Here is a 24,500-nt window from a genome sequence, read left to right as displayed (position 1 = left end):
GTGTCTTTATTCAAAATTTCAGACAGGTTTTAGAAAAGGCATGAGCACCTCGTTGAATGCTGCTATCATGTCCCATCTTATCGCAGGCACAAAAGGAAAGAACTCTCAATCTCTATATATGGCCATGATAGACATGACATCAGCATTTGATACTGTGGTTCGTAACCTCTTATGGCATAAATTGAGGTCGATGGGAATACTGTTAGCACTACTTTACTGGTCTATCAAATTGCACACAAACACCTCATACAAAATAAAAATGTCTGCAGACGGTAGAACAACTGAACCCATTAGCACGTTTATTGGCCTCAAGCAAGGGTGCAACCTAGTGGCTACTTTTTTTAATCTGTACATATCTGACCTTGATAAGCAATGGGACCATAGTAACTTGTTTTCTGCGAAAATTGGTTCCCTAAGGCTGAAATGGCTCACATTTGCGGACGATATAATTTTTGATCCTACGCCGGCTGGGCTGCAAACCAAGCTTGGGCTCTTTCAAGAATTTGCAGTTGCACACAACCTTACGCCAAATCCTGCAAAGACAGTTATCCTAAAATTTGGTAACAAGCAAAATAGCAAAGGATTTCAATGGGAGATTATGCAAACTAAAATTCATTGCTCCCTGAGTGCGATATATTTGGGTTATAATTTAGCTGCTCAAAATTTGATCAAATACTGGACAGAACTAATTAAAAATGAATTGCGTCCTTTGCTATCCCAACTAAGAATGATTTATGCAAAATATTGTACATTTTCATTAACACCGATGTTAGAATTTCTGACTTTGAAAATAGAAACTGTCATTCTCTTTGCTACTGATATGTGCCTAAGTGACATTGCCGCACTCTTGGATACCTTGCAGGGATCACTGTTAAAATCTGCTATGCACCTTCCAATGAGTATACCTAATGCTGTGTTACGTCACGAGTTTGGTTTGGTTGCATTATCGTCGCGCTGGAAATGGCGTCAACTATCTGGCTATGCAAAGATCTGCTTTCCCTTGAAAAACTTTGGACTTTGACTTGAATGGGTTGTTGAACTCTGCCTCTTCTGCTTCTTTTAAGACATATCATTTGAATATGTAATGTATTTTGAATTCTTTATGTATTGCGATAAATGATGTTTACCAGCGCTCTGCGTTTGCTAAAAAGAAGCTCTACGAACACAATTGGAGGTGTACAATAGAAAGCATATCAACATACAAGATGTACAAAGAGTATGGTGCCTTTCTTAAACAACGCACACCCCGCTTTGACCATGTACTTCTATTCCCATGTAATCATACGCGTCAAGCATATATTAGGTACCGACTGAATCTATATAATACTAGGGAGAGAACTGCTAATTGGTCTAATCACGGTGAGCCAAAGGTATTGAAATGTCGATTCCCTTTTTGTAATGAACCGATTGAATCTTTGAAACATCTTATTCTAGAATGTCCACATTTTAAAGTAATGAGGACCAACCGGCTCTCGAAATTTGTGAATATTGACTTTGAGGATTGTATGCAATTTCTTTGGGCATGTATGATGCTAGGCACACATAAACCTCTGATATTTGAATTAGTTAGTTTCTGTAAATATATTGAAAATGAGTTTCTCAAATTTTAAGTATTAGGAGGAAACAAAGTGTTTAATTAGCTATCCTCTTTTTTTAAATTTCTTAAAATTTTCTTAAATTTTGTACATTTGTTGAGATCATGTTGTAAATCTGTATGACGTACATGTAATTATTTTATGGTCTTTTTCGTTTGTATCTTGCTTTGTAAAGGTTCTGCAAAATGTGTTTTGTAAATGAACCAAACACAAATTACATAAATAAATAAATAAATAAGGTGAGCCGTTAGAGTACGTGAATTGGTGATAGGTAATTTAACTGTGAGCAATTCACAAGACAGGACATGAGGTGAAGTGTATACTCTGTGACCTAGACTAGATTTAGCAAGGAAGACAATGCCACCACCTCTAGAGGCTTCTCTATCTGCTCTCAGGATGCGTAGTTGTCGGGTATAGCAAGTAAAAGAGAGGACCCGCTACTGCGTGAAGCCACGTCTCAGTTATTGCTAAGAAGTCTAATTTTGCTGAATTAATGAAGTCTGCTATGTCTATAGCATGAGCAACCATTGATCTTGCGTTGATTAAGGGGCCTTTGATCATCGGGGTAGTAGTGTTAGAAGGATTGGGACGGGGCTTTGTCGAAGTGACTATATTTGTATTCGTGTAGTTGGTTTTGGAAGTGGAGTTATTGAGCGAGGGAGTAGGACTGAGTTTAGTTAAGTCTAGTCTGTAGAGAGTAGGTTCTGGTAAGTCTAGAGCCGAGCCTGTCGTTTCTAACTCCAATGGAACATGGTTTGTTAGGTACTGGTTTGGTGGCAAAGCGTTTAATCCATTGGGTTGGAGTTAGGGTACAGTCAGGGCCTGCGAAGGTGACGGCATCTATATTAGGATACTTAATTCCCAAATTTAGCTCTGGTAGGAATTTGTTAGGTGTGATTGGTTGGAGGCTATGCTTGAGAGGTGGCAACAATTTAGTAGGTTTAATCCAAGGTGGTGATAAGGTATGAGTAGTCATCATTATAGACTGACACTGTGTATGTAGGGAATCTAAAGCTGTAGCATAACGACTGGCATCCAGTAAAGGAAGCAACAGTTTACCAATAAGATAGCTGAGGGCATACATAGTCTAGGTGTGTAGGTCAGCTGGCATTGGGAGAGAGGCAGTTGGTATCAAGGTAAGTAGATACTGTACAGTGTAAGGTAGGTCCTAGTAAGACTAGGTCGCTAGTGGTCAAATCTGCTGAGAATAGGTGCAAGATAATGATGAAGGGTCGGAATATACCCTATGGCTAGTAAAACTGGGACGATGCTAGGGTGTCTCTAATTTTCAAAAAGTCTTGGAGATCCTGCAGTAGGCATCGAATTAGTTAATATGAGCCACAGATCAGCACAAGCACAGGGGCTCAGGTGGCGTAAATCATACGAAGGAGTTTGGCAGTCTAGGACAGCATAACGTAATGACAGCGAAATAGTTAGCAGGCTGAGGTGCACTAAGAGAGCGGTGCTTGTGGTGCAGCCTAGATTGCTTGGCTTGTGCAATTCAGTTTTTTAGACCATATACAGTCTGTAGCGATCTTAGTCAAAGGCTAAGTAGTGCTAACAAACAATGCTGGCGGAGCGTCCTATGTGGCTTTGATGAGCAATACAGTTTGAACATCAGTATGTGATTGGCAACAATATAAGACAAAGATTGGGCTAACATATGCAAATGAGCAGCACTGCCGGAGAAACACTTGGCACACACAAGTTGTGATTAAAGTCCGTAGTTAGTGATACGGTACGATTAGCACTGTGAGAGTTATAAGTCATAAGCAGTAGGTGCAGACAAGGCGGCGCTGTGTGCAGTAGGAGGCGAGGCTATGAGATGTAGCGCTACATGCCATATAACGTGAGATGCAACTCACATGCATATTGCGGGCACCTGGAACGAGACAAATAGGCTTTATAGGTGTGTGTCAGGGTTGACGTGGTGCGTACTCGTAGGTAAGCAACGCAGAAGTGGCCGTGGCAGAACACAGCGATAATGCGGTCCAATTAAGACACGGCAGGAATTAGCCCGAGATAAACGCTCGTTAGTGCGACCCAGAGAGGACAGGATTGCATAATATTGTGCAATGTAAGTGACAACATGAGGCACGCAAATTGTGAGCTACCATGGGTGTAAAGACAGGTAAGAGTGGCTCCGTTGTGATTAGGTGAGGCAATCTCTGTCGCACAGGGTGGAATGCGGAAGTGGCAATGCTTTTTCGCTTTGTCGTTTATTTTTAATTACACTTGTCCCTCCATGTCTACTGCGCATGTTGAGACACATCAATACTTTTTCGGCCTTAAAAAGATATTTCGAGTTTGCCCGATATAATCTCTGCAATTTGTATGGCGTGCAGTGCTTCAGCCTAAGGGACATAGGTGTGTGCCAAAAAATATCAGAAATCGAAGTGGACAATTTTGAAAGATGATTGACTTTATTATGTTTCAACCTCTATGGAAAGCCGTATACCAAATTTGGTCACCTTTTATTCACGGGAACAAAGTGATATTGTTTTGCTATCAAACTGTTGTAGGAGGCGATGTGGAATATGGAACCAGGAGATCTGCCTCTCAATCCAAATCATGGCTTAAACAAAATGTTGCAATCCTTGCCAAATAACCATTTCTCTCTTCATATCTGGCAGAACAGATAAAAACTAAAACGAGCATTTTTTGCTTTTGCCAGGCACTGCCTGGTATTAATTGACCATCAATGGTAGCAGCTGCAAAATGGGGCGAATGCCTGGGCATTATAATAGCAGTGCCTTGCAAATGTCAAATACTTCTACACAAGCTGTTGACTTTGCTAATGCTTGTTTTTATCACAACTTCTGCGAAGTGCTTATAAATCAAGTGGCTGAAGGCAGACCTAGTTTAAAATGTTTTAGCACGTTTACATGACCAATTAAACCATTAGCTCTCAGAAAACTTCTTTGAAAAATCCCTGGGAGGCACTTACAGGGCAAAGTTTGATTTTAAGACTCGAAAAAGTTAACTCGGAGAGATCCCAGGAGGGTGTGTTTTGGGCGGAGAGGGGCATGGTCTGGGTGGGAATTGCCATAGTGATTATCTTGGCCATGGGTTGTCAATTGTTTAAATAATCAAACGCCTACAAGGATTGTGTCCCTCCTCATATTCTAACTCTCCCTAACTATACTCTGTTCACTCTTGAGGTGTTTGTGGCGCAGTGCCGCATTAAGTGAAGAGCAATGCACACAACTCATGACTTGTTGGCTCACTTGTCTAAAGTAAGAATTACAATCTAAATACGGATTATACTGAATGTGCATGGGCAAGGGCTCCAAACCCCGAAAAGACATGCATGGTTGTGGCCGTTAGCCATGAAGGGTATTTAAAAATGGAATCGTTTTGATCAGGCCATGACTGCTCGCATTACAGAACACGCTCTTTCGTAACGCTTTAGGGAACCACCACCTTTTTGATCCTATGTAGTCGAAATGTGTTTCTTTTCAATGACTATGAAATCTTCTCTGCACTCGAGTGCATGCTGAAGAATGCAACCTTTTGAGAGTGCTGCTTTTTTCTAGTTCTTTTTTTCTGCCTATACATTGAGGGTGTTCTAGTTGGAGGTAGCATATTGTTTAAGGAATCCTCTATATACTGCACAGAATTATAAAAAGAACGTATGCATTGGATATTGTGTTTAAAGGCATATCAAAGTGTACTATTGTTTCCCCTTTACAGTGGCATGAAAGGAAGAAACGAATCTAGAATTCCCCGTTTTACAGCCCCTGACAAAGATCTTGAAGGATTTAATGGCAGAACTACAATTTTTCAAAACAAACTTCGTAATCATTCTGCAGCCGATCCATCACTGCCTATGACTCCATGTGGAAAGACGTTAGCCACAGAGAGCGAGAAGCTGAAAAACGTGCATGTACCCTGCAAATCAGTAAAGACGTTCGTCCCACCATGTACAACTAAAGCTAGAACCCCTGGAGAGTCTGGTAATGCAGCAACATTTGATACATTCAAAGATGATACCAGAATTGAGCATGACCAAATGGAAGAACCAAATGCTAGAAGGGTGGAAAGCAATGTGCCTGTGACAGAAAGCGGCACTGCGCAGTACTCCACTCTCTTGGGAGATGGCGAACATAACAATCAAGGTATTGTCAGTTGCTAACTACCTTTTAATTACTTTTATTGTACCTTCCTGTCCGCCTCCCATCACTCTTCATTTTGGGATTTCAGTGTTCTAATGGTCTTTTATTTGCCAAGTTGCTTGATGAATTTCCTGTAGCCTCAGGGGGTGGCGTATCGGGTACATCACCACCTTCTTATTTTTCTTCTGGTCGCATTGTTCTGCACTCTCCAGCTGCTTTCTGATCATTACCCTTCCAAAAGCGAAATTCTATTTTTTTTTAAAACTTTTTTTATTATTTTCATCTTAATAAAGAAAACGGATCAAAAACATCTTCAAACTGAGACCCCCCTCCCCAACCTTTGCCATAGCACCGATGGTCCTTCCCTCCCGATCTTCCCCTTCCAGCCCTTAACCGTAGATGTCCAACAACTTGAATCTTTGGGGGCACCACTGTTCCCTAAATTCCCCTTTCAAATAGATCAGTGTCTCTCCCCAATCCGCAGAGAAGTTCTCCAGCTTATTATTGGCCGCATACGTTGCCCATTCCATCGAGACTATGTCCCATATTTTCCTTAACCAGCCTTGCTCAGTCGGAATCGTTGGACTCTTCCACCTCTGCGCAATAAGGGCCATCGCGGCCAGAGTGAAAAGCACCTTCGCCTTTGTACTCCCTCGCCTCTCCTCTTCGCCCTCCTGCACTCCCTTCCCCAGTAGAATCTTCCGGGGATCCTGGCTGGCTCCCTCCCCCAGTACCTGAGACAGAGCCCGTGCGATATCGCACCGAAAAGGCCGGATAGTGGGGCAGTCCTACCATATATGAGTTGCTGTACCTTCCCCCCCACATCCACTCCAACACTTCCCAGAGGTTGCCGGGTACATTGCATGTAGGCGGGCTGGGGTGTAGTGCCAGCCATACATATACTTATACCAGGCCTCTTGCAACTGGATCGCTTTTGCCACCTTTTGGTATCTGCTTCCATAACCTCTCCCAGTCCTCTCGTTCCATTCTAACCCCCGGTTGCGGTTCCGATCCCCTGATGTACGCTCAGGTGATTTTCGGACCGGCGCACTCTAACTGCCTATAGAGATCTGATATTAACCCTCTGGACCCTTCATGCGTTAGAAGAAACTGTTCAAATTGCGTTCGGTCACGCGTAGCAGCCTTCCTTACCTCCACTGACATGACCCAGTGCCTAATCTGGAAATATCGGTGCCTCTCCTGCTCGCCCACCCCAAACTCCTGTTTACATTCCTCAAAAGTTTTCACCCTTTTGCCACAAAACATGTCCCTCGGAGTTCTGCAACTCTCACTTCAGGAACACCTTTTTCCAACCCCGGTGTGAAGTCACCGTTATTGAAGATGGGGGTGAACGGCGATGGGAAGGTCGTAATCCCCCACTTCTCCACCGCCCTGTCCCAGCTGTCCACCACTCCCTTCGTAATGGCACTAAGGTAGAGGTGAGGTGGTCTCAGCATTCGTGGAAGCCACAGTACTTCGCCCAGATGGTGTCGGGCAACTGCTCTATCCATTTTCACCCAATGTTTAAGGTAGGCCTCCGCAAACTATTCCCTAAATACCCTAAGCTGTGCAGCTTCATGGTAACGGCGAAAGCTGGGGAAAGCTAGGCCGCCTTCCCCCCAGGACGCCATAAGTAGCCGCCTGGACAAGCAAGGTCTCCTGCCCTCCCAGACAAATTCCTTGACCGCCCAATCTAATTTCTTAAAGAAGTTTGCCGGGACAGGCAGGGGAATAGCTTGAAATAGATAAAGTACCCGGGGAGAACCACCATTTTGAGAACTGACCCTCTTCCCAACCAGGATATCCTTAGGGCACCCCATTTCCTGAGGTATTTTTTGATTGCTGATAACATGGGCTCATAGTTCGCTCCGTACCAGCTAGCTGTTACGCTCACACGGTATCCACGGGGACGCCACCCAGCCCTGGTTGGATGATTTGCACTCTCGAACCCTCTCCAGGACCCTTGGTAAGGCCTCTGGTTAAAGATGGGTCTTAATATTGTAAAAGGTGGATTCTCTGTCCTGCTCCTCGTGGCAAGGGCGCGTAGATGTGGGGGGCGAGCAGCGACCAAGTTACTTCACTGGTGCAAGCCCCACTGTGGGAATCCAGGCCTGCTTCGACCCCGTAGGTTTGCTGCTTATATGCAGTTCTTATGTTCCTCTTAGTTCGAATAATAATGTCTTGCTTCTTTCCTTTTAGGTATGGAAAGGAATTTTGGTGTTGTCATGCAGTTTGAAGATGAGCATGGGCCGGTAGGCGAAAGCGCGGTGTGCGCGATGCTGTCCGGTGAGTAATGCGTGATGCGCGGCGCGGCGCTGTTTCACCTTTTATATTGCTAACCTGTGTCTTTTCTCTCCTTGCAGGTTGCGATGTTCCTCACCGAGCGCCGTAATGTTCCAGCAATGATACTGACCAGGAGATGACTACCCAGGTAAGAATTGTGTGGCTTTCTTCATTCGGGAGGAAACGTGAGGAAACGCTTACTAATGCTGTCTTTCTTTCTCCTCTTTCCAGGTTATGGTATTCCAGGATGCATGCGGTACCGGATGATGGAGTTCGTACCTTCAGGTGAGTGGAACTGAAGTCGGCGATGGATTGAAGACAGGATACTGTTCCAGGTAAGTTTTATAGTGTTCTTTCACTCTCTGCAGGTCCTTGGTTTCAGGTAAGCTGGCATCAAAGAACTGGACACGGTGAGCGTTACGCTGCCCACAGCAGCATAACGCAAAGCATGTTCTGCTGTTTTGGGTGCAGTTTAAATAGTCTCAGGTAAAGTAGTCCCAGGTCTGCCACATCCAAAGTAGTCCAGGTAAAGTAGTCCCAGGCCTGCCACACCCAAAAGACTAAACCGCATAGTTCAGTTCCTTGTAACTGAGCTATGTGTGTGCCTCCATGTTGGCTGAACCTCCCCCCCCCCCAAGTTTAATAGTCCCAAGTAAATAGTCCCATTCTAATGTTGGTCTTCATGATGGTTATGAGCCTGGCGCCAAAGGCGCCAGGACTGAATCCAAGAGAGTCTTGGATGAGGTTTTAAGGCCTTTGACCTGGCCCTAACTGGAAGGCTGACTTGCCAGTGAGGGCCAGGGGCAAGGGTCATGACACTAGCCCGCCAGCAAGGGGGTTATCCTCAACCCCAAATATTGCAGCCCAGCCAGACTCCATCTGAACGGGGATGAGGTTTTAAGGCCTTTGACCTGGCCCTAACTGGAAGGCTGACTTGCCAGTGAGGGCCAGGGGCAAGGGTCATGACACCAGGCCGCCAGCAAAGGGGTTATCCTCACCCCCAAATATCGCAGCCTGGCCGGCCTCCATCTGAACGGGGAGTTTGCCCTTGTCTCCTCCTCTTCATGCCCCCCTAAGGACAGGTTCATTAACTCTGATTACTGGAAATTAACCCGCAGACCCGAGAGCTCCCCAAATTTGGTCAGTAATTCTATGCTTACCTTGATTAACTCCTTTGGGTTCGCCAATGTGAGCAACATGTCGTCGGAAAAAGCCGCTACCTTATGCTGGGCTCCCCCAAATGGTATACCCTGAATATTGTCTGCCTCTCATATTGCCAGGAGCAAGGGCTCCAAGTATATTGCATAAAGCAACGGGGAAAGGGTGCACCCCTGTTTCATCCCCCGCTTCAGTCTGAATGGGTGAGACATTTCTCCATTTACCAAAATACACGACGTGGGATTCTTGTAATTAGAGTGACCATATTTATGAAACCCGTCCCCAGGCCCATTTTTTCCATTACCTGGAATAAAAACGACCACTCCACCCGATGAAACGCTTTTTCAGCATCAAGCTCTAAAAGGATCGCCGGAGTGGTTGTCTTTCGTGACTTCCACCCGCCTGATATTGTCGGCGGTTTGCCTTCCAAGCCTGCATCCTGCCTGGTCTTGGTGGATCAGCGAGGGCAGGTGCTTTTCCAAGCACTTTGCCAATATTTTAGTAAAAATGTTTGCCTCTGTGTTTATAAGGGCGATAGGAAGTACATTCTTCCGGGTCCTTCCCCACTTTATGGATAAGCGTAATTTTCGCCTCCTCCATCGAGGGGGTAATTCCGCCCCCTGCTCTAAACGTGTTGAATAATTGTGTTAAGTGCGGGACCAATAAATGGGAGTAGGTTTTCTATAGCCTTGTTACAGTGGAGTGACACTATGGTAGCTCTTACCTCGGCCTCCGTGATAGGTCGGCCCAGATCATTGCTTTCCTCCCGGGATAGTCGCGGGAGAGGCAGGGCCCTCAAGAACTCTCTCTGGCCATAGCTGTGGGCTCTGTGAAGTGTACAGCGCTTCATAGAATTCAACTAGTCTCCCCCTTATCTCTTCGGCCCGGGTGAGTCTCTCTCCCCTCTCGTCCTTGATGGCCGTTATAACCTTCTGCTCCCTTTGTCCCCTCAGGAGGCGAGCCAGGAGTGAGTCTGCCTTATTGGCCTTTGCGTAGAATTTTTGTCTCACCCTGAGCATTACTACTTCCGCCTTTTTGGTTCTTAAAATCCCCAGCTGGCCTTCCGCTAACCTATATTCCGTATATACCTTCCTTGTCGGGGTTTCCCGTACCCGCGTTGGCGGCTTCCACCTCCTTTTCCAACTGAGTTTCTAGACCTCTCATTAGCCTGTTTCTCTCCACCTTCACAGCGATAAGTTCCCACTCAAAGCCGCCTTGAAGGCGTCGCACCTTGTGCTCTTGCTCGTGTCCAAGCTATTGTTCCTCTCAAAGAAGTCCCGGATCTTGTCTCCAATCTCCTCCCACAGCACTTGGTCCATCAGGAGTCCCCCCGGGTATTTCCAGCTCCACATCCCCGGCCTTCGCTTCGCAAGCCGCATTGTCATCTGCATCACCTTGTGGTTGGTTATCCCCAGAGGACCCACCTCGACAGACTCCACCTCCCCAGCCAGGCTAGCGGATACCTAGATGTAATCAATTCGGGACTGGGTTCTGTGTACATGAGAGAGAAACGTAAACCCCTCCTCTTCTCCCCGTAATACCCTCCATGCATCTTGTAGGCCCGTCTCCTCCCATCTCTCCTTCAGCTGGGGAGAAGCCAACACACCGCCCCCACCTCTCTCATGCTGGGACCGATCCCGCCTCCTATCCCAGGCAAGATTGGCAAGATTGAAGTCTCCCATCAGTATCACTTGTCCCCTCGCAAAGTTCTCTAGGATGTCCAGGGTTTCGCGCAAGAACCGGTCCTGACCCACATTAGGGCCATACACCGATGCAATAGTATAGGACAAGCCCATTATCTCACCCCTCACCATAATATATCTCCCGTTAGTGTCCCTAAGAATAGCCTGGGTTCTAAAGTTTATCCCCCTCTCAAAAGCCAGGGCTACCCCCCCTTTCTTTGTAGGACCCGATGCAAACAGTATCTGTGGGAAGCCCTTCAGTCGCAGTCGGCCCTGGTCCTGCCTTAGTAAATGGGTCTCTTGCAATACCAGCACATCCGGCTTGTGGGACCTGGTAAATTGCTCCAGTTTTGTTCTTTTGAGGGGGGAGTTTAGCCCCCTCACATTATGTGTTAACCACCTAAAGGCTGAGTTGAAGCCCGCTGCGCCCTCCTTGGCCATCCTGCCATCCCTTCACCAGGTTTGCCCTGGGCATACCCCCCTCCTGTGGGGGAACTGATCTCCTCTCCCTCCTACCCCCCTCTCGTCTCCATCCTCCCATTCCCCCAAATCCATCCTACTCCATTGGCTGCTATGGTGCCCCCCAAACACCCCTCCGCCCCCCTTCCCTTCCCCACCCTGAATCCCCAACTTAGGGTGGGACTGCCCCCTCCCCAGTCCCCCCTACCCATCCACCCCGCCCCCTCGGACACTCCCGCCCTTAATCGTTCCAGGATGTTTTCAACTCCATCCTCCCAGGCCCCCATAGAAGGCCCCTGTTCCCACCCTCCCCAAAATAAGGCCTCCTATTGAGAGTCTATGCACCCAGGTTCCCCCGCACTGCCCCTACCCTTCCCCTCTTTGATCCCACCAGATTCCCCCAGAGCTGGCCCCCGCAGCGCCACCTTCCTCCTAACATGAGTCCCCTCCCCCACCGTGGACCATACCCATGGTCTGCCCCTCTCCCTTTGTTTCCCCCGGGTCGGGGGGGGCTCCCCTCCTTACCCCCCCCATCTTCCAGCTCCAGTCGGATTATACTGGCTGCCTCCTGAAGGGTAGTAGCTCGCCTCTGGCTCCCCTCCCACTCGAAAACCAACCCGAATGGGAAGGAAGGACCATTTGTACTTTATCCCCTTCTTGGCCAGCTCCCTTACAACCGGGCCCATATGCCTTCTCTTCACCAGCGTACTGGTGGCCAAATCCTGGAACAAAGAGATTTCTTGCCCTTTATAAAGCACCAGTTCACTCTGCCTCGCCACTCTCAATACTGCTTCCTTTTGACTATACCGAGCAAAGGCAGCCAAAACATCTTGTGGTCTGGTGTTAGGTCCTCCCGGGGTCCGGCCCACCCTGTGGACCCTGACTAGTTCAATCACACCCAGGGATTCCTCCCCCAGGAGCCCCACAAAGACCCCTTGGACCTCCCCCTTCAATTGTTTATCGTGACTGTCTCAGGCAACGATTTTATCCGGATGTTGACCCTCCGAGAACTGTTCTCCAAGTCCTTGATCATTGCCTCAAAGTTCCTTGTTGCAATGTCCAATGTCCAGTCCATCTATGGCCTCACCATTCGCTATTCTGTCCCTTTCGCACTCTTGGAGGCCCCTTTCCAATAGATCTGTCCTCTCCCCCAGCTGCGCCGTCTCCTTCCACAGTTCTCCCAGTGCCGTGTTTAGGTCGCTCCTCATCAATTGAAATTGCTCTTGAAAAGTTTTGCCCAGGAAGTCCCTCAGGTTCTTCATTTCCCCTCTGAGGTCTTCTCTTGTCATCTGCATCGGTGCCTCCGGTCCTTCCTTATCCCGCGCCTCCCTCGACTGTTCACCCCCTCCTTTGCCCAGGTCTCTGCCCTCCGTTGCTGGCCAGAGCGCAGTCAAAGTTCCCTGGGGGTCGCTCCCGGGATGAACAGCCTCTCTCGTTTGGGGGGCCTCACTGTCCTCCAGATTCTTGGTCATGCCAGCTGCGCGGGGGTCTTTAGGCCAACCGGGGTCTCGCTCTTGCCAACGCCACTACTCTCCACCTCGGTGGCGGCCGGTGCTTGCTCGTTCCCAGTCGCTCATCTGGGCACCCCCACACTCCTTCCCTTTATAGGGGCCTGCTCTCTTCACTTGGTGGGTGCGCTCAGTCCTCCTCTCTCCCTTTCTTCCCCATAGCCATACTCCTCACCTCTGCTCCGGCGTGGGCTTGACACAGGTGGGGCGGTGCCAGGCGTCGGTGTCCTTTCCTTGAACACTCTGTCCATGCCTGAGGTACCGTCTGCTGTAAGAGCTGCCACTGGTATGGGTGCTCTTCCGGGGTCGGGAGGCCCACCCCTCCTATCCGCTTTCTTCCTGAGGCGCACCGGAGCTCTGGCGTGCCTCCACCAACCTTGCCCGTAACTGCTGGAGCCTACTGCTCACTCCCCCCCAGGGGTGCGGAGGGTGGCATGGTGGCAGGTATTACCTGCCCCTCCCTTCCGCATGGCTCTGGTGCGACGCCGGGGCCCGGCTCCTCTTCGCGGGCTCTCCCGCCACCTGCGGCACTCGTCCTGCCTCCTGGGGGGAGGGTAGAGGGATCCCCCCCCCAAGCCGCGTCTCGGCAACGCTTCGTGGCTCCGGAGCGCCGCGGAGGCTGTACCGCTGTGGTCTCCGGTGCTTGCTGGCTCCAGGCACTAAGCCTCAGTGTTAGGCAGAAACCTGTGCAGTTCCCTCTGGGACCACTGCAAAATATTTAAGACTACAGGTGTTTGGCAGTAAACCCACTTGGTAGCAGTCTGTACCACACAGATTCACTTGGTAGCTGTGGCTGAGCAGTCAGACTTCCCCCAAGAAGAGTCAGGCCGTATACAGAGCATTCACAATAGGTCAAAAGAACACAGTAGAACAAGTAAACACTGACCAGAGCCTGGTGTAAAAGAGATATAATTATTTATTTAAAACCACATCTAGAAAAACACACAGGCACTAATAGTAAGCAATTCCAAAACACGGTCACTAAAAGATATACACTCCGTTAGAAGAATATTAGACAAGTCTTAAGTAAAGCCCCACTTATTTCCAGACAGCGGTGAGCGCTTAACGCAGATGGCACTCTAATAATTCGTTTTTTACAGGGAGAGAAAAGCAGAGTATAAACTGAAACAGATCCCAACACTTTTTTTAAGAACATTACAGGAGAGGTAGGCAAAGTAAAACCGTGAGTTCAGTAGGCTGGATCCACTTTAAGAGGATCAAAACGAAATGTGTCCAATGTCACACGGTTGCAGTGCACAAGAGTCTTGCAAAGGTTCAAAAAGAGTTGGACCAAAAGAAAGGGACCAGTTAGAAGGTCAAGGCGGCCAGCCCAGTCCAGAAGTTTAAGGGATTATTATTACCTTGTAGCAATCTTTAGAAAGGGAGGCCTGGCGGACACGGTACTTTAAAGTGGTGAGAAAACTCCAGCGGGGGGGCAGTTGCTCCTGGCAGCGGATGCAAGTCGGTGCTTCGTCCGGGGGAAGAGAGGATCTCGTCGGGGAGGAAGGCAGGAGTCCGTTGCACTGCCAGGGAAGAAACCATCCGTGGAGTTCTCGGGTAAAAGGAGCGGTCCTTTTATTCGCGGTCCAGTGGTAAGTGGCTATCCGGTTGCCGGCGTGCTTGGCACGGGCAATTCGACCACAAGGCGTCCTGGGATGCGAGGAAAGGAAGGTAAACTGGTTGTGCCCACCAGTCAGGGGAAGAAGCCTCTCCAGCCGGGAGATCTTCTCTGTTGTCGGGAAGTGGTGAGTCGGTTCCGCAGGGCTCCACCGGTGGTGTCGTCGTGGTAGGTCGGCTCAGCTTCTCCCTCGCCGGATTCTCAGGTCCTGTGGCGACTTCTGAAGTTCCAGTCCGCAAAGCCCTGCTTTTATGCAGCACACCCCCTTTCACTCAGCCTAGCTGTCAATCAAACATGCTAAGTGGTGAGCCCACCACTTGGGCCAATCACACGAGTGCGACTTGAGTTACCAAGGTAACTCAGTCCAGGGTGCCTAAACCCCCTCCCACACCCTCTGTGGTACCCAGACAGAGTGGCACCACTTTTGGAGGCTTCTGTGGAGAAGCCCGCCAAAAAGTGGAACAAAGGGCTCGACTTGGGTTGGAGTCACAGAAGAGAACACAAACGCCATTTTAGAATGGAGTCCTGGCAAAAAATACCAACCATCGAATTAATATTAAATAAATAAACCAGCGGTATGTTTGAGGCTATGAGAATTAAATAATTAAAGTTGGTAGCCTCGAACAATGGGAAAATCCCATAGGGATATATTCACGGTCGAATATAAAAAGTAGTATCCACTGCCACCAGCAAAAACTCGATCAGGGGGGACGGAGACGTGCCCCCTCGACTAACAGACCCCGGGGCAATCGAATTGCCCCGACCAGCCCACAATATGATGGTTTGTACTAGTTTCTGTTAATAATATGGGACTAGCAAAGCCAATGGTGACTTTACATGCCCTGGGAGACAGTAGTCAGTCCCAAGGTATGGAGTCTATGGTGGGGTGTCACTATGACACCCCTGTGTTACTGCACGGAGGGTGCTGTGTAACACACATATTAAAAACACATGAGACCCTATGGAGTAAAGGACCCCATAGCACATAAAACACATTAACAGTCAAAGGAACACCATAAATCATGTCCAAGAGTGGGAGAAAGAGTCTCACTCTTGGCAGGAGAAAAAAACAAACTCCAGAAATCCAGCAAAGCTGCTGGGGGACTCACTAGGTTAGGAAACTCAACCTAAAGAGAGAATTCTCCCTAACACTCGGTGTGGGGGGGTGTTGGTGGTGCGGCCACCCAAACCAGGCCTCAGGCTCAGGAGCTGCCGTCGGCACGTCACACAGTCATCTTGGAATCCGAAATCCTATTTTTAATAGAAGGCTCCCAAAAATATCTAATCCACAAATGCCTTTGCATGAGCTGATGCCCCATACCATCCATTCTCCAGCATCGGGTCTGGCATGGATTCACATGCTCATGATTATTCCCAGTCAGGCTGGGAATCCTTGGTAAAGAAAAAATCAGTTAGTTTTTTTTCTGAACTGTCTTTGTCCTAGTAACCAATCACTGGTCTCTGGGTCATACTGCCCCCAGTCAATGACTGCCCTCTACCTAAGCCCCTCTTCTGGCAGCCATCTTCAGATTTTTACCGCACGTTCAAGTGTTGGGAGTCCTCGTGCTATAGCTCTCGAGTTTTTACTGCGTTTTGCGATTTATTTTTTTTCTTTTTTTTTTTTTTCTTTTTTTCAAAGAGTTTAATCTCATTTTTTCGGTCAATCAAGCCTCAAGCTCCACCGTTTCTACTTCTGATCAACGGGGACACGTTTTGGAATTTTCTACACCCTCAAGGGCGAAGTTCTCATCGAATTTTGCTTCTTGGAGGATTCCGGAAGATCTTTGAGGCCTAACCCGCGTGGACATGGCCCAGGACAAAGGAAACACGACACCCGGATCCAAGCAGTTCAGGAGCTGCCCTGGATGCAGATTGCAGAATGTCTTCAAGGAGGATGAGCATTCCAGATGCCTCTACTGCCTTCACAAAGACAAAACGCACGTGGAGAAGGACTGTGCGTTTTGCATGAACATGTCCGAGTGGACTATGAAGGATCGGCGTATCCGCCTCACCAACTGGCTGGAAGGGAAGAGCCCAGCAGTAGGTGAGAAGAAGTCCGAGTGGGCTTCGAAGACCTTTGAGGGCGCTCCGGCGACCCAACAAAAGGCAAAGCACCGCGAGTCCGGGGGCACTGGGAGCGCCGATCTGTCGGGCTCCTCGGTTGCCAGGCAGGGCGCACTTTCACCAACGCCATCAACCACGAGCCAGCGCTCTGGCTCGCGGAAGAGGAAATCGGAGAACCCAGGTAAGCTTCGGGAGAAGCCCCGGTCGATCCCGACGGAGACAACCAAGGGGGAGCGAGGCGGTGACCCCCCCACCCCCCAAGGTGAATGCCTCAAGCGCGCCCAAAGTCTCAAAGGCCCTGATTCACCCGGCTAAGGCCTCTATCGAGGGAGTCGTGGAGGCTTCCCCAGTGGAGGCGACCTCAGGGCCTATATTTTTCCCTGCCACCTCAGAGGGAATCAGACCCCCGTGAAACCCTGGGTGGAAAAAGAGGGGGGGACCCGGTGGCCATCACAGACACAGATACAGCCTCTGAAGAGGAATTGGCTGGAGTCACGAAGATCCTGAACAAGAAGTTCGAGGAGGGCCGGTCCCACGGGAGGGATCCCGACGAGGCAGATGAAGAAAGCGACGGTGGTGTCGACGAGGAGCCTGTGGAGGCAGAGGATTCCACTCCCCCAACCGTCGCGCCCGTCGCAGCCGGTACCTGGGCCACAAGACAACTCTGGAGCAATGTTGATGGCGATCCAGGCCTTTTGTACGGAGATAAGGACAAGGTTGCCCTTATTCCCAACGGACGATCCAGCGGAGCCTGGACCGTCAGGTAGCCCTCCAAGCAAGCGGAGGAGAATTCATCCCCCCCGTCCTTTCAGCCTTCACTGACTTTGAGCCTTCATCTCCTTCTCCTGCTCCGAGGGATGACACGGGAACGGAGACGGCCACGACTGGGACGGATGACGACAGTGGTGACGACGGGATGGGCCTTCCATCACCACTTCCTCGGGCCTCTGCACCCGACGAAATTGGCTCCTTCCATGGCATGATCGCCAAGGCATCCAAGCTCTTCCAGCTCTGCCCCTAGGAACAGAAGGAGGAATGTTTCCTCTATCAACGGCGTGAGGCCAAGAGGAAGACGGTCCTCTCGATCCCATTACTTGACGACAATTGGGACGAGGGGCTGTCGCTCCTGAAGAACCCGTCCAGGACTCCTGCCAAGAGACACCAGTACGAGAAGAAGTACCGGGTCCCGGATTCTGCCCCCATGTGCCTTAGGGCACAGCCGACCCCGGATTAAGTTGTCTCCGTGGCGGCCAAGAAGAAAGCGGCAGGGGCGACGGCTTCAACTTCGACCTCCCCGCCGGACAGAGAGGGGAAAAACTGGACGCCATGGGACAGCGGGTCATCTCGTCGGCGGCGATGACGATTAAAGTGGCCAACGCCCTCGCGATTGTGGGCCGCTACGACAGGGAGCTGTGGTTTAAGATCGCTCGCCTGCTGGACTTCCTCCCGGACGACCGGATCGCTGAGGCCCTGGAGATCCTACAGGAAGGTGAGGTAGCGTTGGACCATGCCATAACGGTGGCCACGGACATTGCTTGCACCGGTTTTCGCCAGATGGGCAATGGTGTTTACCTTCGCCGGCGTGATTGGCTCAAGGCAACCGATTTCCACCAAGACGTGCAGACCAGAGTTCTGGACATGCCTTTCGATGAGGCGGACGAAGAAAGCGACGGTGTTGTCGACGAGGAGCCCGTGGAGGCGGAGGATTCCACTCCCCAACCGTCGTGCCCGTCGCAGCCGGTACCTGGGCCACAACCTGTTGTGGCAAGACAGTGGACGAGTCACTGCAGGCCATCAAGGCCGACATGGAGAAGGCTCGGGTCTTGGGTGTTCTGCAGCAATGACGGCCGCCCTTTCGGAACTCCGGAGGCAAGCAAGGTGCCTCCAAAGGATTCAGCGGCGGCTCCTCGACGTCCCGTCAGGCGGCCCGCTCCTCGTGCAGGAGGCCTACAGAGGACGCGGCAAGTCAGGAGGATCTCGTTGTCATCACCAAGGAGGCCAAGGCGACAAGGCCGCTGCCGAGCAGGACTGAACCGGCCATAGCGTCGGGCCCCCACCTGAGCACCCCGGTGGAAGGCCGGCTGGCGAAGTTTGTCAGCGTGTGGAAGTCCATCTCCACCGACCAATGGGTGCTGGATGCCCTGGCCCGCGGGCACACTCTCGAGTTTCTAAAGAAGTGCCCCCGCATTCCACCCGTGGCCAGGAAGGAAAACCACGTCTCTCAACTGCTGCTGGAAGTAAGGGTGATGCTGAAGAAAGGAGCCATCAATCTCTTCCCAAAGAGGCTCCGGTGCTCCGGAGTGTACTCACGATACTTCCTTCTAAGAAAGAAGACCTGCGGCTGGCGACCCATCCTGGACCTTTGTCGTCTAAACAAGTACATCAAGTCCCAGAAGTTCCGGATGGTCACCCTCCAGCACGTACTGGGACAGCTGGAGGAAGGTGACTTCCTATCGTCGCTGGACTTGGAGGATGCCTACTTTCACATCCCCATTCTAAAAGGACATCGAAAGTTCCTGAGATTTGGCGTCCAAGGGCGACACTATCAGTTTAAGGCCCTTCCCTTCGGATTGAAGTTGGCGCCCAGGGTATTCACCAAGTGCCTAGCACCAGTGGCGGCACAGCTGCGCCTGCAGGGGATCCATGTCTACCTCTATCTGGACGATTGGCTCATCCGAGCAAAGACAAGAGAACTCACCGTCGTGCACACAGCAAAGACCGTCCAACTGCTCACGGATCTGGGATTCTCGATCAACTTCGCGAAATCCCACTTGGTGCCGTCGCAAGTCGCCCTGTTCCTGGGAGCCAGGCTCGACACAGTGGCGCGATTGACTTCTCCGTCGGAGGAAAGGACGAAGGACATCCTGGGTAAGGTGCAATGGCTGTCGACCATGGACGTGGCCAGGGTGAGGTCCATCAAGTCCCTGCTCGGCATGATATCCTCGTGCATCTACCTCGTGCGCCTGCGCAGGTTGCGGATGCGCCCACTGCAAGAGTTCCTCGACGCCCGTTGGATGCAGGTAGCGGGCAGCTTCGAAGACAGGATCTCGCTCAACGAGACCTTCCGCCAAGCGATCCGGTGGTGGGGCACCCGCGCGCATCTGGCGGCGGGTATGGACTTCCAGACCCCAGCACATCAGGAGACGGTGATGACGGACTTCTCCCTGGAGGGATGGGGAGTGCACACCATAGATCTCCACGCAAGAGGCCTTTAGCTTCCAGAGGAGAGGTCACTACACATCAATGTCCTGGAGCTCTGAGCCGTGTTCTGGGCCCTCAGGTCGTTCCTCCCATCCCTCAAGGGCAAGGTGGTACGGATCTTCACCGACAACACCACCACAATGTTTTACATCCGGAAGCAGGGAGGCACCAGATCCCCAGCCCTATCCAAGGAAGCGCAGGATCTGTGGCACTGAGCCGTTGCCTAAGGGATGTTTCTGGTACCCTTCCATCTAGCAGGAATAAAGAACACCATCGCCGACTCGCTCAGCAGGGAGCTGCGCTCGTGCCACGAGTGGGAACTGTGTCAGCATCAAGTGGATCCACTTTTCCAACGATGGGGCAATCCCCAGATCGACCTATTCGTGACAGCGACGAACACCAAGTGCCGGAGGTTCGACAGAAGGTTTCCCCAGCCGGGGAGCATGGGCGATGCCTTCTCATTCCCCTGGGACGGCCTGTTCCTGTATGCGTTCCCACCGTTGCTGTTGCTGCTGCAACTCATCAACCTACTCAGGTGGTCCCGGTGCAGGATGATCCTCGTCGCACAGGCGTGGCCGAGGCAGATCTGGTTCCCGAACCTTCTGGACATGTCAGCATCCCCCCCAGTCAAACTGCCGACGGACGCGGATCTCCTCGCCAGAGAAGGAGGCAGGCGCCATCCTCCACCACGACCCAGGGTTGCTGAACTTGCATCCCTGGCTCCTGCAGCACTATAGCTTGGAAGGTACGATATCACGGCGGACTGCAAGGAGGTGCTACCAAAGACCAGGGCATCCTCAACTCTCAAGCGCTATGGACACAAATGGAAGAGGTTCTCTGTCTGGTGCCGTGCACAGAAGATTAACCCTCTGCGAATTACCGCCCCTCAAGTGCTGCCGTACCTACTGTCGCTGGCCAAGGCAGGGCTAGCTCATGCCTCCATCAAGATACATCTGGCGGCGATTTCCTGCTACACCAGAACTCCGGGGCGATCATCTCTGTGGTCTCATCGCCTGGTGAAGTAGTTTATGAAGGGACTGTTCTGATCTTTCCCGCCGGCGTGGGAGCTCAACGTGGTGCTGAGCAGGCTCATGGGGTCGCCATTCAAACCTCTGTATTCGGCACCGTTGAAGTTCCTAGTGTGGAAGACAGCGTTTCTTGTGGCCGTCACCTCCAGACGACGAGTGGCAGCGATCCATGCCTTCTCCTGCAAAGCACCCTGCCTGACATTCCACGAGACGAGGGTGGTGCTGAGGACACACCCCTCCTTCATGCCCAAGGTGCCATCGGACTTCCATCTCAACGAGCCCTTGGTGTTACCTGTTTTCTTCCCATCGCCTTCGTCGACAGCCGACAAGACTTTGCACTTGCTGGATGTGGCTAGAACACTGAAGTTCTACATGGACTGCACAAATAGTCTTTGGAAGACATCACAGCTGTTTGTGAACTTTGGACCTGTGAACCAAGGGAAGGCCCTCTCGAAGGCTTCCATTTCCAGATGGCTCTCCGGTTGCATCATGCACTGTCACCGGTTGGCAATCCGACCATTCCCCGGCCGTCCGAGAGCTCATTCAACCAGAGCGATCGCTGCTACCATGGCGTTCCTGTCTGGTGTGCCCTTGCTGGACATCTGCAGGGCTGCTACGTGGAGGTCGACGCACACCTTCACAAGATTCTTCTACGTCGACCGGGATTCCAGGGAGGAGTCCAGAGTCGGCCAGGCAGTGCTACGCGACCTGTTTGCCTGAAGGTGGGCCTGGTGAGGGGGTAAGAGATGCTTAATGTTGAGTTGATGTAAATGCTTAATGTTGAGCCTTGCCACCTCCTGTGGTTGTGCATGTGTGTACTGCTATGTATTCTTGTATTCATGAGCATGTGAATCCGTGCCAGACCCCATGCTGGAGAAGGAACAAGTTACTTACCTGTAACTGTTGTTCTCCAGCATGGGTCTGGCATGGATTCACATGCAAACCCTCCCACCCACCCCTCTGCGGCTCTTCTCTTGGTCCCACTGCCACTTTACGTGCTACCAAATCTGAAGATGGCTGCCAGAGGAGCGGCTTAAGTAGAGGGCAGTCATTGGCTGGGGGCAGTATGACCCAGAGACCAGTGATTGGTTATTAGGAGAAAGACAGTTCAGAAACGAAACTGAAACTGATTTTTTCTTTACCGAGGATTCCCAGCCTGACAACAAGGAATATTCATGAGCACGTTAATCCATGCCAGACCCATGCTGGAGAACAACAGTTACAGGTAAGTAACTTGTCCCTTTTCCATACTCGCCCAATCCAACATTGAAAAGGATTTCATTTACAGACTGAATCCTGTTCGACTCTAATTGCTTTAAATAGTATGTTCTATTTTCTATGGTCTGGAGCCACCTTACTGCAGATGTATACCGAACAAGCATGTTGGTCACTTTGTTCTTCGTAATATAATTAGTTATCCACCAGCGATTTGAGGCCATCTGAGTTTAAAAATGTTTTGTTTATTTGGTATTTTATCCCTAATTTATCCTAATGCGACTTCTTAGTTTCCGCATACAATATAAATGGCTTCAATATGGCGATCCAGTAAGGCTTCAGGAAAATTGTCCACAGATACCCAAGGCTGCCTGCACTTCAGGGACTTTTCAGGAGCAGTCAGAGCGAGGATGTGCTTTCACAGTCCCTTAGCTGAGACCACAGTCCACAGTTGTGAAGTGCAAGATATCGCGGGGTTAAGTTAAAATCTCAGCAGGAAAATTCTAATAGAATTGCAAATTGGGGGAAACATTGCTAGCTCGAGTTCACCTAAACAAACATTACCAAAAGGAACGTTTGGATTACTGGAAAGATCGAAAACGTTTCCAGTAGCAACTAAAGATATCCAACTGAAACTCTTCAACCTGACTACACTGGAACCAGATGACAAAGGAAAGGCATTTGTTTCTAATCAAATCTATAAACAATCAAAGATTACAAAGGAAATTGCTTTGAACATTCTAAACTGAATCTCTACTAGCACAGACAACGCTTCAGTGAGACTCGGCAGCTATGCAACTGCAAGCTTTGCAATTGTGTACCCTGTAGACATCAAAAGCAGCAGAAAGAAATCTCTTGCACATGAAGCAAGGAAAAATAACCCAGAGACACCATCTGCTGACTTTGCAATTCTTGCCACAAAACCAACTTGCTTTTATGTACAGAGCATCGCGAAGCCAGAGTGAACACATTGACTGACGTTCAATATTCACAGAAAGGATGTCATGGCATAAGGGTATGGCGAGACAAACCATCTGTGCCACAACCTCATTCAGGACAACTGGGACTGCGTCAGTGGCTCAGGAATTCATTGATGCTTTGTAAGACTAGTTTCCAACATTAAAATCAAAAGCAGAGACTAATAGCTCTCTACCTGCACATCAAATAGCTGCCTGTGAGGAAGCATCCACAAGCACAAGAGGAGCACACAGTGCTGGATAGAGGACAGGAGCACTATTCAGATGATAAAGGACCACATTGCAGTGCTACAGTTAAAAAGAGAGCTGAAAAGTAACTTTGTGCAATTTAAAAAAGGGCTTAACAGAAAGCTACAGGACATACAAGATCATCTAACACAATTAAAAAATGAACAAACAGCTTAAAGTAAAAAGTGGATAGCACCGACAAGTTAACTCAGCCTAGAGAATAAACCATGAGATGAGTTGGTGAACAAAAGAAACTGGAGCAGCTTCAAAACTATGTGGAGAACTCTTGTAAACATAAATTGTGCACGTCAGAAGAACTCTACTGTATTAAGTGTGACAAATCCTTGGATGTTGTCCCATCTCCTGTGGCCAGGGCGATGCAGCCAGAGTCCAATAACCCCCCCTGGGGGTGGTGCACGGTGGGAGGATCACATGGGAAGGTAAAACCCTCATAGGTTGAGGGATGACACCCTAGGAGAAGCGCGGTATGTTTATACTCCTGTCCCAGCTCCCTCACCCTCTTAACCTCTCCAGAACCCTGGAATCGCTCATACTTATATGCCTGTGAGCAAAGTAGAACTTTGTCCTCCCTTGAGGGGCCTGGGACCTCTTTACATCCACCTTTCCCTCCCTAAATTCCTCCCGACCAGAGTCCTTCGGTCCTCTGGCTCCAACTCTCTGCAATTCAAATGTTTCTCCAAGCACATAGTTGGAAGTAGAACACTTTCTACGGCTGGCCTCCCTCCAGAATGCGCCTTCGCTCCCTCCCCCCTCCGACTTGAACCGTATCTTCTAAAGTTCCGGAAACTTCTTCTCTTCCCCCTCCCGTGCTAACTCTTCCTCTGCCACTATGACTGGGGACCGGTTCCTTCAGAATCATACAGCGGTCAGACCATCCCCCACCAGTCCCCCCTGCCTCCTTTGCCAGCACTTGACCTCGGGCTCCCTTTCCCAGACTAGCCCAACTTGTCCACCCTGCCCACCGCACTCATCCTCCCTTCCACCCTTTTTCCCCTTGCACTTGCCTTCTTGGCACCCCAGCACTTCCCTACCCTCCACACTTCTGCTCTTCTCCCTCTACCCCTTCACCGCCTGCGCTTAACAGCATCTCAACCACTTGCACGGAAGGATTGTAACAAGGCAAATATAACCATTTTTTGTATTTTGTTGTTATTCCCTGCCACCCCTTTCCCCCCATCTTGTCTTGTGGTGCTTGTGTATTGGCAAGGACCAAAGGAGGCAGTCAAATGGATAAGTACTGGAATAATTTAAGTACTCATGACATAGAATATAGGTGAAAAGAGAAGAGGTTCAGTCAGGTAACCAGTTACAACTTCATATTTTAATATTAATCAAGAACATTATAAAA

The 24,500-nt window shown here is 50.0% G+C and overlaps 1 protein-coding gene across 3 annotated transcripts in view; it reads left to right on the top strand.

The window, feature by feature from the left end:
- The window catches only part of BRCA2 (BRCA2 DNA repair associated), a 2,020,919-nt gene that overhangs the window by 823,887 nt on the left and 1,172,532 nt on the right, over nucleotides 1-24,500 (top strand). For all 3 annotated transcript variants that reach the window (XM_069639263.1, XM_069639261.1, XM_069639262.1), the window contains one exon: nucleotides 5,289-5,713. In XM_069639263.1, the coding sequence (XP_069495364.1) occupies nucleotides 5,289-5,713 (425 nt within the window). The remainder of the gene's footprint in view (nucleotides 1-5,288; nucleotides 5,714-24,500) is intronic.

The sequence above is a fragment of the Ambystoma mexicanum genome, chromosome 7q (genome assembly GCF_040938575.1).
Source record: "Ambystoma mexicanum isolate Mex_15411 chromosome 7q, UKY_AmexF1_1, whole genome shotgun sequence".
In the NCBI taxonomy this organism is placed as follows: Eukaryota; Metazoa; Chordata; class Amphibia; order Caudata; family Ambystomatidae; genus Ambystoma; species Ambystoma mexicanum.
The sequence above is the reverse complement of the archived record's forward strand: the minus strand, read 5'-3'. Positions and strand labels throughout refer to the sequence as shown.